Source organism: Schistocerca piceifrons, chromosome 7 (genome assembly GCF_021461385.2).
Source record: "Schistocerca piceifrons isolate TAMUIC-IGC-003096 chromosome 7, iqSchPice1.1, whole genome shotgun sequence".
Lineage (NCBI taxonomy): Eukaryota > Metazoa > Arthropoda > Insecta > Orthoptera > Acrididae > Schistocerca > Schistocerca piceifrons.
The window spans coordinates 389,620,498-389,639,601 of record NC_060144.1 but is presented as its reverse complement, the minus strand read 5'-3'; the positions used below and the strand labels follow the sequence as shown (position 1 = coordinate 389,639,601).

The 19,104-nt window shown below is 44.4% G+C and overlaps 1 protein-coding gene across 1 annotated transcript in view; it reads left to right on the top strand.

Annotated features, from left to right (window-relative positions):
• The window catches only part of LOC124805726 (arrestin domain-containing protein 17-like), a 381,347-nt gene extending 365,215 nt beyond the window's left edge, over positions 1–16,132 (top strand). The window contains exon 10 of the mRNA XM_047266296.1: positions 15,735–16,132. Coding sequence (XP_047122252.1) covers positions 15,735–16,132 — 398 coding nt within the window. The remainder of the gene's footprint in view (positions 1–15,734) is intronic.
• The last annotated feature ends 2,972 nt before the right edge of the window (positions 16,133–19,104 follow it).

The window sequence follows — 19,104 nt, the reverse complement described above, 5'->3', positions numbered from 1 at the left end:
ATGGGACTTAACTTCTAACGTCATCAGTCCCCTAGAACTTAGAACTGCTTAAACCTAACTAACCTAAGGACGTCACACACATCCATGTCCGAGGCAGGATTTGAACCTGCGACCGTAGCGGTCGCGCGGTTCCAGACTGTAGCGCCTAGAACCGCTCGGCCACCCCGGCCGGCAGGCACTTTGCAAGCTGATGGTGGCTCCGTAATGGTGTGGGCTGTGTTTACTGGTATGGACTTGGTCCTCTGGTCCTATTGAATCGATCACTTACTAGAAATGGTTTTGTTGGGTTACTTGGAGGCCGTCTGCAACCATTAATTGACTTCATGTTCCCAAACAACGATGGAATTTTTGTGGATGACAATGCGCCATGTCACCGGGCCACAAGTGTTTGCGATTAGTTTGAAGAACATTCTGGACCATTCGAGCGAATGATTTGGCCACCCAGATCGTACAACATGAATCCGATCGAACACCTGTGGGGTACAATCGAAAGGTCAGTTCCTGCACAAAATTCTGCACCGGCAACACTTTCGGAGTTGCAGACGGCTATAGAGGCAACTTAGCTATATATTTCTGTAGTGGACGTCCAACGACTTCCTGAGTCCACGCCACGTTGAGCTGCTGCACTACGCCGGGCAAAAGGAGGTCTGACAAGATATTAGGTGGTATCCCAGGAGTTTTGTGACCTCAGTGTATTACTTGTGACATATTCGTTAAGGAAAAAATGTACTGAGAAGCAGTTAGTATACTCAGTTCTTTGAATAGGCTTCCGCAAGACATTCTTGAATGTATACCACAAATAATTCGTATCACACGTTTTTGGACCTGTGAAACGTTTACCTGGCTTGATGTATCATTCGAATATACGATACTGTATGACATTATGGACTAAAAATTCTGTTATTTTTATTTTTACTTCACCTAAGTGTGACAATATTCGCAGTGTAAACCATTATTTGTCTGTGGTCCTCTCAACAGTTACTCATGTGCTCCTGCCAAATGCCTTTATCAAACAATGAATCCCAAAAATTTAACACTGTTAACCTTTTCTATCTGTATGTGTAGATATTTTATATATGTGTCGGATGGAAACGTGTTGCAGATGTGAAATGCACACAGCCAGCGAGTTTTTCAAAGTCTAATGACAGTGAATTGCCCAGAAACGACATCCGTGAAAATTTCATTAGCAGATCTTTCAGAAATGATATGTAATGTTCTATTTACTACAATATTTCTATCATCTGCACCCAAAACAAACTTAGTGCCTAGTACTGTTACTGTTAAGTGTTCATTAATCTATTTAAAAATGTATGGAGCCTAAGATGCAACACTATGGGACATGCTATTTAATTAGTTTCCAATGTGATGAAGACTGATGATACCTTAATACAGGAATTATTTCTACTGACTCCCTCTGTTTCCTATTAAGAAGGCATTACTTGAACCATAACATTTTTATTTACTTAAGGAAATGTGATTTTTTGCAATCCAGTGACTTTAACGTGCTGATATCCTGCAATTTATTTTCTAGAAACTAGATACAGTCTCACTGCGTGTGTAGACAATTTCTTGGCCTCCACGAGGACAACGCACTAAGATAACGTTTTCTTAAAACAGATCTAGCATTATTTTGTTTCCATTAATATCAGAAGAACTGTTAGGATTACCGATTCAATGGCGCATGATTCACACTGTACATTACCTAGTACCAACACAAATATAAAAATGTATTATTAGAAACAAACAGAACTAAAAGTCTAATTTATTAATTATTTCCTGGTTTTGTGTAATATTTGAAACTACTATTACAGCAGTTATAATTTGCCACGTGTAAAGAAGGAACATTAATTTGTATCCCTTGTCTAAAGTTTACTTAGGAGGCAAGGAGCAGTATACAACATTACGCTCCAGCCGTCAGTGCCGTTCTGTCGCCACTGTTAGTAGCATGCTCTTCGGGTTGCGCGTGGAATATTTAATGTTTATTTTCGTGTTAGTTTAGATATGGTGAAGGTACCAAGCTTCTGTACTGTTCATTGTGGATGACATAAAGCAAAAACAACAAGTATTAAGTTAAGAGGCGGCAGCAAGAGTATTCCGAACGTATAAATTTTTCTATGGAGTGTCAGAAGCAGAAACGTGTCCCTCGTGTGGTACCTATCCCACCGTTGCCAGTTACCAGAGTAGACAACGGATGAAGCGTGTGGGACGGAGACAGGATCAAACGCTTCTTTCACGCATCCTCGAAGCACTCTCTCTTGTGGCAACGGCCAGAACTCACACACTCTTTAGCTGAATACTAAGTACACAAGAGAGAATTTATGCGACTTACTGTTCCGTCGATATGGTCGGAAACGTGTGGTGCGGACACACTTTAATTTTCTGCACTGTCGTGATATAAACTCATTCTAAATAAGGTAGCCAGCCTCGCTTTGGGCCACGACACAGGGCTAAACTTTTCATCATTCCAAAATCAATAATTAAAAGCACTGTGGCAACCCAACCACTTTAAAAACGATCCCGAGATCCGAGCACTGGACTAGCATATAGGCCTACACTGGTATGCAAAACTTAAGGACGAGAATAACTTTCACGTGACGTGTAACTGCCAAGCAACATTGCTCGATGAAACTTGGACAATACATTGCACAAATAAATGCTACAGAACAGAGTAGAAGGAAACTTAGAGAAATACGCAATGAGACAAACAGAAACGGCACATTTATTCAAAGACAATAGTTACACTGAAGTTACCACTACTCATAATGGTTCAAAAATGGTTCAGATGGCTCTGAGCACTATGGAACTTAACTTCTGAGGTCATCAGTTCCATAGAACGTAGAACTACTTAAACCTAACTAACCTAAGGACATCACACACATCCATGCCCGAGGCAGGATTCGAACCTGCAACCGTAGCGGTCGCGCGGTTCCAGACTGTAGCGCCTAGAACCGCTCGGCCACTCCGGCCGGCTCATAATGATCCTCTAGAGATTATAAAAGGCAGGATATGGTTCCCAATAGGGTTTAAGATCGCCGCGGACGGCAATGTATCCTCTGCAACGAGCTCCCGTGCTACCCACAATGCTGGTTCTTGTGGTAGGGTATTCCATTCCACCACTAGTGCTGGTGACAACTGTTGGATGGTAGTTGGTGCATGTAGATGCTCTGCAATACATCTCCCCGACGCATCCCACGCTTGCTCAATGGGAGTTAAATCAGGGCAGCAGGCAGGCCAGACTACTCTCCGAATATTCTCTCGTTCCAAGAGATCTTCCTCCTTCGCCGTTCGATGCGTTCGCGTATTGTCATCCACAAAAATGAATGAAGTCAGAGCCGAATTCAACCCTCAGACGACGCACACGGGGAAGGAGTACAGCTTCACAATACTGTAGAGTGGTGAATGTGCCGTATTTAAAGTTCGGACGTCAGTATGCATGTGCAACATTATGCCTCCCCCCACCATAACATCTGAACCACAAAAACAATTATGTTCGACAATGTTTCTGGGTGCATTTAGTGTCCCCACCTCTCGTCCTATGAGGTATGTCCAGCGTTGCCGCACATGATGTTATGGTTGGGGAGCCCTAATGTTGTATGGATGTACTGACTTCCAAATCTTTGAACACGGTACACTTACCAGGTAACGTTATTGTGACACTGTTTTTCTTCCCCTTGTCCGTCTTTTCAGGGCCGCATTCGGCCTTAACTGGATCGAACAGCTCAGGTGGAAGAGCTCCTGAAACGAGAGAATATTCGGCGAACGGACTCGCCTGCCCATTCTCTTGGCGTAATCTTATCAAACATGTGTGTGGTGTGTTGAGAGATATATGCAGCACGTCCACATGTGCCAACGTCCATTCAGCAGTTGTCAGTTGCGCTTGTGGATGAATAAAAAGTCCTTCCAGAGGAGCTCCTCACCAACCTCGTGACCAGCATGGGAGCACGTGTAACTTCCCCACAGAAAAATTTATAAATGACTGTGCTGGTAAACTTCTACGTTATTTGATTTTCAAAGAGCTGAGCAAAACTGAACGTACTCAGAATTCCTCGCTTTACTTATTGTGATCATCTTTAAACTGACACACAATATTTTTAGCGCAACGCAATCTGACTTTCAATAATCCCTACAAAAGAATGGCCCTGACTAACAATAACCTATACTTTCATGAATCACTTGCCTCACAAAAATCTTCGTTACTCAAATTACTACAGTACATCGAGCGTCAATACTGCCAGCTAAATAAAAGATTCTAACTACTGAAGGCACTAACTACTGATAGGCATAGTTAGCAAATGAAAGATTTTGATGGAGAACAAACAATGAATTTACCTTAATAGCGTTCAAAAGTCATTTTATATATATTAGTTCATGACATCCAGTCTTACAAATTTCCTTTTTCTGACGGACACACGTCCAGACCGTCTGCTCTCTAAACTCTGCCATCTCTCCCCCCACATCCAACACTGCTGGCGGCTCACCTCCAACTGCACAACGCTACGCGCTCTTCACATCCAACTGCCCAACACTACAATAGCGAATATTGCAACAATGCCAACCAGCCACAGACAGCACACAGCACAGTCAGTGATTTTCATACAGAGCGCTACGTGGCGTTACCAACGTAAAAACCTAAACAGCCTAGTTACATAACCCCCATGCTCCCCCAAAAAAATTTTACAAATTGTTTTGGGCAGTGCCCAATACAGCTTTGAAAAAATTTTTCATAATTGCAATAACAAAGATATTAAATCCACACACTTATTGATACACTGTTGGTCAAAAGTAAAAATTGTTCTCGTAACGACAGTCCTGATCATTCATCACTGTAGTAATTGCATTGCACAAAGTCTGATCAGTAAAAGAAAATGCACGTGGAAGTAGTGGATTTCCTTGTAGTCTTGAAGAAGTAGTGCCATCACAGAGCAGACCCACTGTAGTCCTGGTAGAGAGTATGGTATTGGTGGGCCACCAGAGCTGCAGACCCACTGCAGTCCTTGTAGAAATAATGCTATTGGTGCGCCATTAAAGGTGTAGACCCACTGTAGTCCTTCTAGAGATAATGGTATTGCTGGGCCATCAAAGGTGTAGACCCACTATAGTCCTTGCAGAGATGGCTAGCAGCCATCCATTGCGACTGTGCGGGTGCACATCATCATCTTGGACAGTTTCCAGCCACTGGCTGGGTCTGTCGGGAACACAAGCCTCTCCACTGTGTTCTGTCTTTCCACCATTCCCCCTCTTCCACCTTCGTCCAGTTCTCTCCTCTTCTCATCACACATTCCTTCACTCCCTTCACCCATCTATCTCTTGGTCTTCCTCTGGGCCTCTTCCCCTCCAGTTGCAGATCGAACATCCTCTTTGGAATTCTTCCCTCATCCATTCTCTTCATGTGTCCATACCACTGCAGTCTTGATTTTTCTATCCTGTCCTGTACTGGTTCCTCCTTTAGTCTTTCCCTCACATACAAATTTCGCAATCTGTCTCGTCTTGTTACACCCAACCTGCTCCTCTGGAACTTCATTTCACTAGCCTGTATTCTACTTTTGTCGCTTTTGTGCATTACCCATGTCTCACTTCCGTATGTCAATATGGGGACAAAGTAGGTTCGGTATATAATTCCCTTGGATTTCTGTGGCACCTCCTTGCTCCAAATAAGCCCCCTAATGCATTTGTAGAACTGCCCTGCTTTTCTGCATCTTTCATTTATTTCCATTGCGTTTCCCCCCTTACTTTCAATCACGCTTCCCAGGTACTTGAAGTTCTCTACCACTTGTAGTTTTTCCCCTCCACAAGTTATATCCACATTTGGCCTATTCTTCTTCCTTGTTGTGACGATTATTTCACTTTTCTTTGCAGAGAAATGCATTCCATATTGTGCTGCCGTTGCCTCCCATGCATCTAACTGCTCTTGCACCTCCTTCACGCAATTTCCCCATAACATCAGGTCATCGGCAAAAAGCACTGCTTTCATTTTATGATCTCCAATTGCATCTGATACTTGCTGTAGGATTTCATCCATAACAATAATAAACAATAAAGGCGAAAGTGCACTTCCCTGTCGCAGCCCATTTTCCAGCTTGAACCATGCAGTACGTTCCCTCCCCACTTTCACACAACTCTCACTTCCCTCATACATTTTTCTGACTTTTCGTGTAATCTCTTCATCTATCCCTTTTGCGTTCAGCACATCCCAGAGCTTGTCCCTACAGATACTATCATACGCCTTCTCAATATCCAAAAAGGCCATGATTAAGTCCTTCCCGTACTCATAGTGCCTTTCCTGCAGTTGCCTTACCGCAAATATGAGGTCCGTTGTTGATCTTCCCGGTCTGAAACCGTACTGCTCCTCTTGCAGTCTACTTTCAATACTGCTTCTTATTCTCTTCTCCAGGATCTTTTCATAGATTTTTCCACAGTGGCATAGCAGGGTGATTCCTCTGTAGTTCTCACATCTCCTTTTATCCCCTTTCTTGAAGATCGGGACTATAATTCCTTTCTTCCAATCCTCAGGAATTCTGTTCTCCTTCCACACCACCCTCAGCACTCTGTATAGCCACTGGGTTCCTACTTCTCCTGCTGCTCGTATCATATCCACTGTTACTTCGTCCCAACCTGGTGCCTTGCCCCCTTTCATCCTCTTTATGGCTTCTTCCACTTCATTCCAAGTTAGATCATCAATTTCCCCACTATTATAATCGTCTGCTGCCTTAGGCTCTCCATCGCTGTTAGTTACCTGCTTGGCAGCATTCAACAGATCTTCAAAGTACTCCTTCCAAATCTTTTTGAGCTCATGCATTTCCTCCACAACTCTCCCATAAGTCCAACCCCTCGTCCAAGTCGTGGGAGATGGGCAACGGCACAAAGTAGGGGATTGCCTTTAGGGGCGATGTACAGCGGGGACTTCGTGTGCCCCAGGACCGCTACGGTAGCTGAGAAGGCCCTATGGGAACCCTGAAACGTGACGGCTAACGGGGCTCTGGTGAAGCTGCGATAGGCCTAGCAAGCCAGTAGTGGATAAATCAACTGCTTCCAAAAAGGGAACATGCCTCGGATCACGGAACGGATTTAAAGGAAACGGACCAAGCAATGGAAAAGGATTACGAGATGGTTTACGGCTGGGCACCTTAAACGTAAGGACTCTAACTGGGAAGTTAGAAGAAATTGTAGAAATGATGGAAAGGAGGAAATTGGACATCTTGGGACTTGCTGAGACTAGGTGGAGAGGAGTTGGTGAAAAACCACTAAGTAAAGGATGTAAACTGTACTGGATAGGGAATGAGAGGGGAAGAAATGGAGTGGCAATAGTGGTCAGAGAGGGTCTGCAGGAGGAGGTGGAAGGTATCAATGATCGAATGATAAAAGCCAGAGTACGGGTGAAAGGAAAAAGCATTGAAATCATCCAAGCATATGCCCCACAGGTGGGGTGTACAAAAAAGGAGAAGGAGGAATTTGAAGATGACATGCAAAAGCAGCTAAATGGAGGAAATCAGATTATAATAGGGGACCTCAATGCACATGTTGGCACAGACAGGAAAGGATTCGAGGAGATAATGGGACCAGAGGGCTGGGGGAACCGAAATAGAGAAGGAAAATTGCTGCTGGAATTCTGCAAGAGGAATGGGCTGGCGATCGCAAATTCGTGGTACAAGAAGAGGAGTAGTCACAAAATAACTTGGTACAGTGGGGACTGGTCCCAAACTTCAGTAGTAGACTATGTACTAGTGGATAGGCAGATGATGAGCAGCCTCACAGATGTTAAGGTCATACCATCTGAGGCCTTAGACAGCGACCATCGGCTGTTGGTAGCCACCCTAAGAGAGAAAAAAGATAGGAGGGCAACAGATATACAGGAGAAAAGGTTGAAGACATGGATGCTGAAAGAGGATGAACGGAGGACCCAGTACCAGACACTGATCAGGAAGAAGCTGCCAAAGGAAGATCAGAGAACAGTGGAAGAAGAATGGGGCGATTTTAAGAGGGCTCTAGTTGAGGCAGCTGAGACTGTGTGCGGAAGAACTAGCACAAAGAGGAGAAGTAGGGAAACCCCATGGTGGAACAACATATGTAAAGAGGCAGTACTTCGAAAGAACAAAGCCTTCAGAGAATGGTTCCAGACCCGAACAGAGGAAGCTAGGGTAAAATATAAGGAAAGCAAGAAAGCGGCACAGACCATAGTAAGGGCGGAGAAGAAGAAGTGGATGGAAAAATGGACAAGAATGTTAGAAGAGGACAGTGAAGGGAACAAAAAAGTACTTTACACCATGGTAAGAAATAAGAGGAATGACAGAAGCGAGTGCCTGAGGATCATGGATAATAATGGAAGAGTTGTGGAGGAGGAAATGCGGGTGCACAATCACCATCAAATGGTTCAAATGGCCCTGAGCACTACGGGACTTAATATCTGTGGTCATCAGTCCCCTACAACTTAGAACTACTTAAGCCCAACGAACCTAAGGACATCACACATATCCATGCCCAAGGCAGGATTCGAACCTGCGACCGTAGCGGTCACGCGGTTCCAGACTGAAGCGCCTAGAACCGCATGGCCACACCAGCTGGCACAATCACCATCGAAGAGTCTTGCGGATAATATAGCAAGTCCATGAAACACCACTTGTGCACTCACAAAAAATTTTTGAAATGTCCTTAAAACCACCAATGGTGTTAATCAGTCCCTTCCTGAATTATCAACACCTGTGCGAGAACTGAAAGTCACTTTTTTTTAACTTCTCACATATTGTGCATATACTGTGACCAACAAAAACGTGTGCATTTAAATGAAACTTAATTTGAAGAACTGGTGTCTATACAATTGCAAATTTACGACATGAGACTACAATTACAAAGATACAAAAAACATCATTAAGGAACATAATAATACAGATAACATTTGTAGTTATACAGGCTTTAAAAAGAATAGAAATAAACTTATACATCAATGTTACAGGAATTATGACATAAGCAAATACATAAAAGATCAGAATAGCTTTCGAAACCTCAACTTCACACATGAGCATTAAAACAAAACTGAATAAATGATGTCTAAACATCTTTACAAAGTAAATAACATATTATTAGAAAAATTCTAGAACATAACTCTTATCAGATAAACACATAAAGACAGGAGGAACACAAATACACAAGGGTACACAAACATATAGCGGGATAACACAAAAGGAAAGGACAGGGTTTGTTTTATTGCAGTATTTATCGTATTTGATTTGCAAAAAAACTTTCTTTACTTCTTGGAGATCTCCCTTAGTTCATCATTATTCCCAAAAAGTCCTATCTATACCTGTGGTCCCTAAACCCTACTGTTCTGTTCGTATCCTCTTTCAAAATAATTATTCTTCATTGTACAGTACTTTTTTGCCAAACTTTTTTTGCTTCTAGCTTCTCAATGCATTTCTTCCAATTCATCACAGCTCATTCTCTTATAGCCTACCCCCTCTTAAGCCAACTTAAATCTGCTGAGCTCAGATATATATACTAAGGGACGAGGCAATGCAGCTGCACATAACAAATTAACACAAACATTAATGACAGAAAAATGCAAATTGGCAAAGCAAGCAGCTGTATATCTAAATTAACAAAGCAAATGGAACATTAAAACTAATATGAGCCAACGTGCAGCAACAAGAAAAATAAATCAGTAGTAAAACTGGCTTAGCAGAGTAATACAAAGTGACAAATGCAATAACTTATACCTAAACATGACAAATCTCAAGCAGAAAGAATATTAGAGTAAAGATAGGAAATGTCTAATACCTATGTCAGATCATAACACTGGGGTGATGCATCACCTTAACTTACTGTACCAGAAAAGTTACCAAATCGTTGAAAAAATTATGTTTGCAATTCCTGTGAAGGGAAATGTCTATTTGTGCTCCCTTTTTTAAGAAAGTAGATCATAAAATTATTCTTTAATGGGTCTTAGTAGTGTTCGAATGTCATTGACATCCAGTCCTACAAATTTCCTTTTTCTGGCGGACACACGTCCAGATCGTCTGCTCACAAAATTCTGCCATCTCTCTCCCCACATCCACCACTGCTGGAGGCTCACCTCCAACTGCACAACGCTACGCGCTCTTCACATCTCGACTACCCAACACTACAATAGCAAATATTCCAACAATGCAAACCAGCCACAGACTGTACACAGCACAGTCAGTGATTTTCATACAGAGCGCTACGTGGCGTTACCAACATAAAAACCTAAACAGCCTACTTACACAGAGCATACTTTGCCGTCCTTGGTGATGACACATCCTATTACACGGTCCACTCACATTAATATGACCACAGCCTGTGTTCGACGCCAGCGTGCAGTAACACCCACAGATGGCAGGTGGAGGCACTTGCAATGGAGGGTATTAAGGCGTGTCAGGGGGGCGGGGGGAGTGTTGGGGAAGGGGGGGGGGGGACATGGAAACAGTGCAGTCGTTGTCACAATGCGGAAACGGAGCGATTTATCTGACGCCCAAAAGTGCATGATCATTGGCTTTTGGATCAAATGTAGAAGCATTTCGGAAATGGCTAAGTTTGTAAACTGTTCGCATGCCACTAAAGTACACCATGCATGTCAAAGTAGCGCAATCCAAACCGTCGCCAAAGCAACTGTGCGGCAGCACGAGCCATAGGTAACAAGTGTTTACCATAGCTGCAGAGATGTGTACAGGCGAATAGACGTGCGACTGCTGTGCGGCTGATCACTTAGACGAACCAAGGGGCTACCAACAGTCTCTGCTCAGCGATCGTTCAGTCAATGTTGTAGCGTGTGGGACTCCGCAGCAGGCTCCTGGTTCACGTACCCATGCTGACTGTTGTTCACTGGCGGCGAAGGTTGGAATTTGAACGCCAATGCCGCAGCTTAATGTCCACTGAGTGGTGACAGGCGGCGTTTTCAGTTAAACCAGATTTTTTTGGCCCATCAGACAGATGCCCAATGGCGTGTACGGCGTGAAACGTCTGAAAGCAAACACATTGGAACAATCTTCTGAAGACTCCAGACCAGAGGAGAGATCGTTTTGGTCGGGGGATGTTTCGTCATTCTGGAAGGCACAATGGATCAACACAAGTATGCATCCAAGTATGCATCTGTCCTTGAGGACCACTCCATCCCTACTTGCAGTTTGCTTTTCCTCGGTACGATGGCATCTGCCAGCAGGACCATGCAAAGTGTCTCACAGCTCGCAGTGTATGTGTGTGTTCGAGGGGCACCAGGATGAGCCAACCGTAATGCCCTAGCCACCAAACTCCACGGATTTAAACCCAGTCAGGAATCTGTGGGACCATCTCAACTGGGCTGCGGCTGTGACAGTGACTGTGACTGTACAGTGTAAACACCTTGTCCGACAGTCTGTGATGTCCAGGCGACCATCATAAATCGCAGTGACTTCAGTATAATTAGTATCTTAGAATAAAAATGTCATTTATGTTGGTCTCGTTGTTATTTCTTTAACTTGTCTCCTATACTATACTACGAGGGTTGGTCGTAGGTTGTGTTCCAAAAATGAACAGCGTAGAGACAGAGACCTGACCATCATTTTGCAGGACAATGCTCAAGCACGTACAGTGCAAGCTGTTACTGATTTGTTTCACTGATGGGGCTGCTAAGTGCTATACCACCTACTGCACTGCCCTGACTTAAGCCCTCGTAAGTTCAACTCGATTTCTAAACTGAAGAAAACACTTCACGGCATTCGCTTCAGAACTGTTACAAATTCGTCGGGCAATAGAACGCCCCGCTCGAACTGTCAACACAATTGGCACTGCTAGGAGTATCCTACGACTTCCACATCTCTGGCAACGGGTTGTACACAATGCTGATGACTACTTTGAAGGTCAGTAGAACTTTGAAACACGTATCTATTTTGTACGAGCTGTAAATAAATAGTTGCCACTATTAAAGTTCCAACCCTCGTACACTGTGGCAGTTCTATCAACACAGGTTGGATAAAAGCTAGTAACAACACGGTTATAATTCATACCAGACGTTCACCGTATTACATGACTTCAATAAAATCGCTCCGCTCTGGATCACCTTCCCTCACAGAGATGGAAGGTGTCGTACATCGTCAGCGCATCAGTCTCTGTAGATGTCTTGTGAGGATCACCCTATGGCACGTATGCCTTCCCTTGTGTTGTAGAGCATGCCCAAAGAGATTACTTCATTTTGGAAAACGCGTCGTAATCGCATGGACTCGTATCGACTGAAAACGGCGGATGTTCTAGTATCTGCCACTCCCACTTACGTTGAAATTCCTGCACAGGGTTCGCCGTGTGGCATTGTATGTTGTTATGAAGGATGATGGGATGCAGTGCCAGAAGGAAACTCTGTCGTTCTAACATTCTGCGTGGCGTCTGTTTGTTCTAAGTCGTATCTCCCTACCACTTCCGCGCAACGACGCTCTGAGCGTGTTTTTTTAGGGAATTGACTAGTTTGAACCTGGGACCTGTTGCTGGTAAGGAGACGCCAGACCACACGTGACATATAGAGTTCAGAAGAGTTCAGTGAGACTAGCGATGATATAATCAAATACTTAATGATTTCAGCGTCAGCTTCACTGCACTCCCTGTAAAAGAATCTTAATACTAACTAAATTTAGTGGAGGGGGTTCAAGACTTTCCTATTTTTAGTTAGCTGGTAAATAAACGTAGAAAAAAGCAGTTATATTTACCATTGGAATTTTTATTCTACTCACAAAACATTGTTTATAAATTGCACTATTGATAAAAGGAAATTTTTTAATACAGGATGATAAAAACCAACTGCGTTCAACAAAAATGTGAACGAATATTCCCTGAATGGGTTTCCAAGTTCTATAATGGATCGAAGGATAACCTATGCCATATCACATCTATAATCTAGGTTTAAATTAAGTTTCATAAAAGAGAAAACTATCAAAAATGGTCTACAGTGACCCTCAATTATCTTTAATTACTTATTTAAGTTGTCGTAAATTACAGTGGCTGATGTGGCTTCTCAATAATTATATAACAGAAAAATCATCGCATTTCAGATTTTTACTTCAAGTAGCAAATGTGAATATGACGAAGTTTAATTGACGATCGACACTAGTATTACGTAAAAAGGGTATGTAACAGATGAGACTTCTGCAGTTCTTGGTGAAGACTTATGCGCTTTTACGCGGCATCGCATGCATTCATTACCTTGTCGGTGGTTAGGCAGCGTCAGGGGCGACAGGCAGCGTAGCTCCACACACCTCGCCGTCTCGGTAGCAACTCTCTCGAACTTATCCTTGCTATTGTTTACCGAAGTTGGTTTAAGAAAAAGGTATCTGGCTGTGTTTTCAACTGACGAATCAGCGTATCAATGTTAACCTTGAGCTCCGCCTACAAAAATTCTGTCTATCCAATGAGAAACGTTATACTTTTTGTGGTGGGGCAATGTTTTTAATGTTTGCTACGTAACAGAGACACGTATAGTCTCACGCTAAAACTTGCAGCTGATGTGGCCCTTTTAGTGTTATCGTAAGATCTATACTGTTCTTCTGGAGGGCTCTATCTTTTAACATGGGCTGGGGGATGGACCTCTTGGCGGTCGGGTGGTGATGCGGGTGTCCCATTGTCCTGCTCTCATCGTAGGGCCTTCTAGCTTAACACGGTTCTGCTCTCGGCTTCTGTTCTCGTTTCTCCCCTTGGAACTGCGTCTGTTTCACGGTGGGAAGGTATGATATGCATTTAGACGTTCTTGTGTTAGTCTGTGGTATTCCATTTGCTCACTCGTTGATCGTATTACCTTGGTTCATTTAATGTCAGGATTTATTCGGAGCTATGTGACATATTGCCGGATTTGCTGTCATGTCAGGGTTGTCATGGAAGGTGTTGGATTTGCCTGACACCTTACATCGTGCGCTACAACCACATGGCACTTCAGTATTGGTCCATACACGTTTTTCATGTTTCCTTCACATTTTGTTAGGGTGCTAGAACTGGCCTTCGGCACTTTCAGTCAGTGCACATAGCAACTGTCTCAAACACAGCCGTAGCCACTCACTGCACACCATCAACTGACCTCCTGCAGTCAAATACAAACATCGAGAATGCCATGTGACGCACATCCTTCATGTTAAGGTGGTGTTCCACTACTTTTTATCTAACCCATGTATTTATGTTCCAAATTTCATCGAACTACACTATTGGCCATCAAAATTGCTACACCACGAAGATGACGTGCTACAGACGCGAAATTTAACCGACAGGAAGAAGATGTTGTGACATGCAAATGATTAGCTTTTCAGAGCATTCACACAAGATTGGCGCCGGTGGCGATACCTCCAACGTGCTGACATGAGGAAAGTTTCCAACCGATTTCTCATACACAAACAGCAGTTGACCGGCGTTGCCTCATGAAACATTGTTGCGATGCCTCGTGTAAGGAGGATAAATGCTTACCATCACGTTTCCGACTATGATAAAGGTCGGATTGTAGCCTATCGCCATTGCGGTTTATCGTATCGCGACATTGCTGCTCGAGTTGGTCGAGATCCAATGACTGTTAGCAGAAAATGGAATCGGTGGGTTCAGGAGGGTAATACGGAACGCCGTGCTGGATCCCAACGGCCTCGTATCACTTGCAGTCGAGATGACAGGCATCTTATCCGCATGGCTGTACCGGATCGTGCAGCCAAGTCTCGATCCCTGAGTCAACAGATGGGGACGTCTGCTAGACAACAACCATCTGCACCAATAGTTCGACGACGTTTGCAGCAGCATGGACTATCAGCTCTGAGACCATGGCTGCTGTTACCCTTGACGCTGCATCACAGAGAGGAGCGCCTGCAATGGTGTACTCAACGACGAACCTGGGTGCACGAATGGGAAAACGTCATTTTTTCAGGTGAATCCAGGTTCTGTTTACAGCATCATGATGGTCGCATCCGTGTTTGGCGACATCGTGGTGAACGCACATTGTAAGCGTGTATTCGTCATCGCCATACTGGCGCATCACCCGGTGTGATAGTATGGGGTGCCATTGCTTACACGTCTCGGTCACCTCTTGTTCGCATTGACGGCACTTTGAACAGTGGACGTTACATTTCAGATGTGTTACGACCCATAGCTCTACCCTGCGAAACCCTACATTTCAGCAGGATAATTCACGACTGCATGTTGCAGGTCCTGTACGGGCCTTTCTTGATACAGAAAATGTTCGACTGCTGCCCTGGCCAGCACATTCACCAAATCTCTCACCAATTGAAAACGTCTGGTCAATGGTGGCGAAGCAACTGGCTCGTCACAATACGCCAATCACTACTCTTGATGAACTGTGGTATCGTGTTGAAGCTGCATGGGCAGCTGTACCTGTACACGCCATCCAAGCTCTGTTTGACTCAATGCCCAGGCGTATCAAGGCCGTTATTATGGCCAGAGGTGATTGTTCTGGGTACTGATTTCTCAGGATATATGCACCCAAACTGCGTGAAAATGTAATCACATGTCAATTCTAGTATAATATATTTTTATCATCTGCGTTTCTTCTTGGTGTAGCAATTTTAATGGCCCGTAGTGTGTGTTACTCGGCAGTGACACATCTTGCGGAAGTTACTTTCGTCCTCCAGTTTTGGACCAATAAACGATGAGTGGGGATGCCACAAAGTATTCTGTATTTCGTCTCAGCACAGAATACATCGTGCACCCGCATTGTTTCCTGCATGTTCTAGTCTAGCAGACTTTCAGGGAGCTGGGTGTAAGGTGCTCGCTGTCGGCAGCCGTGTCGACGGGCGAGCCATGCGTGTTCGGGCCGCGGCCGCTGGACGGCTACTTCTGGCGCCGGCGGCCGCTGGAGCGCGCGCCGGGCGTGCGCACGTCGGACCGCGGCTGGGCGCCGCGCTACCCCACGTACCGGCCGCGGCCGCCGCCCGAGGGCACGGTGCGCGCGCTGCTGCGCCAGTCGGGCGCGCACCAGCTGCCCACCATCGTCATCACACGGCCCCCGGGGCTCTGCGCGCGCCACCACCACGCCGCCGCCGCCGCCGCCGCCGCCGTCGCCGCTGCAGACGCCACGGAGGAGGGCGCCGCCGAGGGCAACGGCGCCTCTGGACGGGGCCGTGCCTCCGCCCGCAGGCACTCCGCGCCCGACCACCTCATGGTCGAGCCCGCGCAGTGACCGAGCCGCCGCCGGCGTCTCTGGCACTGGCTTCTCAAGACTCTGGCGGTCCACGTCTACCTTCTCGTCACTTGGTGACCGGAGCTCTTCACAGAGGCACTGGCGCGGCGATACTCCGAAATTAATCCTTCTGCATCGGGAACAGACGAAGTTCTCCGTCGACTTATATTGTCGGGCATCTACGGCGGGTCAGGAAGATGTATTTGCCCCCTCGAAATGAAAACTGACCCGTTTTGTTTTTAAAGAAAATGTGGCGAAAATATCGCCTTTCTCTTTACAACTATACGAAGACACGCGCATTTATACACAGCGAAACCAAAGCCCACAGACAAAATTCCAGAGGTTGTTCAGGGATATTTTCTAAATATTTTGGTACAAAGGACCCGAGTTGAATGAATTTCGTTTCATTTTTTACCCTCCTTTATTTTTGCATCTTTGTTGCATTGAATATATCTGTACAATAGCACAATTGTCGGTTGTATGAGCTGTATGTCTTGTTCCATTCACTCGTAGTACTTGCTGTTGGATATTAATTACTAACAAAAACCACCTAAACTGTTTTGTTACAAGACCGTAACGAATTAAAGACATTAGCTGTCGGTAGGCATTGATTTATATCAAAGGAGCAAACTGAAAATTTGTGCCGGACTGGTATTCAAACCCACGTTTCCTGCTTACTAGGCAGATGCACTGACCACTACTTCATCTGGGCACAGAGCTCACCACAACTGTACGAACTACCCTAGCACACCTCTCGTCACGCCCAGATTCTCAGCTTATACCACCCACCACTGATATAGTGCCCTTGGTCATCAGCCTCATTACTCGTGGCATCACGCCGATTACCGTAAGAGTTCAAGCTTGGTGTGCATCTACACTGAAGGGATCAATGGCTGTTACCGCATTAATTCTATACTGGTGTCTGTTCTTTCAGACATGTTCGAAACAAAAGACACCATTTTGATCCTGCTACCACTATGAAACAAGACACTGAGGAATTAAAGACATTAGCTGGCAGTCGGCACTGCTTGATATCGACGGAGCAAGTTGAAAATTTGTGCTGGATCAGGATTCGACATGTCCGAAAGAACAGACACCACTTATGACGCGTATACTTGAGGCGATGGCAGTCAACGATCCCTTCAGCGCAGATGCACACCAAACCCGAACCCTTACGGAAATGGGCGAGATGAGGCTAATGAGCTGATGGACTACCGTGCTAGGGTAGTCCGTGCGCCTATAGTGACCACTGTGACCAGATGGCGTAGTGGTCAGCGCACCTGCCCAGTAAGCACGAGACACGGGCTCGAATCCCTGTCTGGCACAAATTTTCAGTTTGCCCCATTGACCAATGCTCACTAGCAGCTCACATCGTTAGTTTTTTAGTGTCTAGATTCATAGTGGCTGCAGGATCAAAATGATGTCTGTTTCTTTAGGACATGCCCAAAGTAAGAGACACCAGACATATATGTATTGTTACACACTTATTGTGTTATGACGTTTCTTTCGTAGAAAATCTTGGGCAGCCTGAAGATGTTCTACGAATGAAACTTGTGTAACACAGTAAATTTGTAATAATACGGCTGATGCGGTTTTCATTAATTATTAACATCAGTGTCAGCTGCAGTGCTCATCATTACCAGATTATTTGCAGATGCAGAGGTACGGTGACGTGGCTGCCGTCGCTCTTCCACTGCAATTAGTGAACACGTACAGGATCCGTATACTGGCCAGTTCAACAGTAAACCTATGCACGGTGCAATGTATCACTGTAGACTTACATCTGGAAAGAAACAGACCCCAGCAGTACTGAAAGTAACTTGAGGACGAAGAGCAAAGTGAGAATTAGTGCTGTCAGCAGCGAGTACCGTCAGTAAATAGAACGTGTTTGATTCCAAATGATACACGCAACTCATAGCGTCCACATTCGCATTGTTTTGCAGATATTTTCAGAGCAGTAAATGGAGGTAAGAAACCAAAGAAAATGTAATTACACTGTAACGAGCAGCTGGCGATCACGACTCTCTTGTATCAAAAGCTCCCTCCACAACCTCCCAAATTTTGTGGTTAGAGATTGAGCTTTACGTGTGTTACTGCAGAAGTACTTGTCTGAGTGCTCTTGAAATAGAGCCACGTCATGTAAAACTCCAATTTCACGCACAAGCTACATGGTGATGCAAAAGTAAGCGAAAATGTGAAACTTGTCTGACAAGTTGTTCCAGTAGCATTAGACATTTTTTCTTTTCTTCTTGTTCTTTCCTCTTTTTTACGGTAATTGTTACATTATTCATCGACGTGCTGTGTTAAGGCAGTAGTTTTCGGGGTGGTGTAGTACAGTCTACAGTAGTATATTTCGATACCTCTAATCAGTAAAAGAAACTGCCCTTTCTGACCGCTGGCCTTAAAAATACCTTGTCATAATTATTTTACTTTTTTACCAGCCTGCAATGTTTTTATTTCTTTCTTAGATAACGATGAGCTATAGCAACGCTACAGCACCACCTGACGCAATACAACTATATATCAATAGACTTCATCACTATTAAAAAAAGTACGAAAACCACATCGCTCTGCTGCCAATCCATTTCAATGTTTCACTTCTCCTGTTACTTTTGCATCACCCATGATATTTAAGAATATCTGTTGCAGTAAGAACACACACACACCCTTGTTACATAATTTTGTATACAGAGATATGACATTCGTTCGTGTGAAAGTTCACTTGTTGTTGTATAATTTACGCTCACAAAAAGCCTATTGTAAAATGCCAAATTACAGGACACATTAGGGTACTTTTTTAAGCAGTATCTTCGAGAATCCCTTCTAGCAACCACTTCTCTGAGCTCTTGCGCCACCGTCTCCTGCTCTTTTATCATAATTTATGCCCTCTGCACCATCACTTTCTTGTAGATCATGAAAACTCCCCTTATTCCCGTCCTTGTATGGACATTTTTTCCTCAAATGTGTGATTT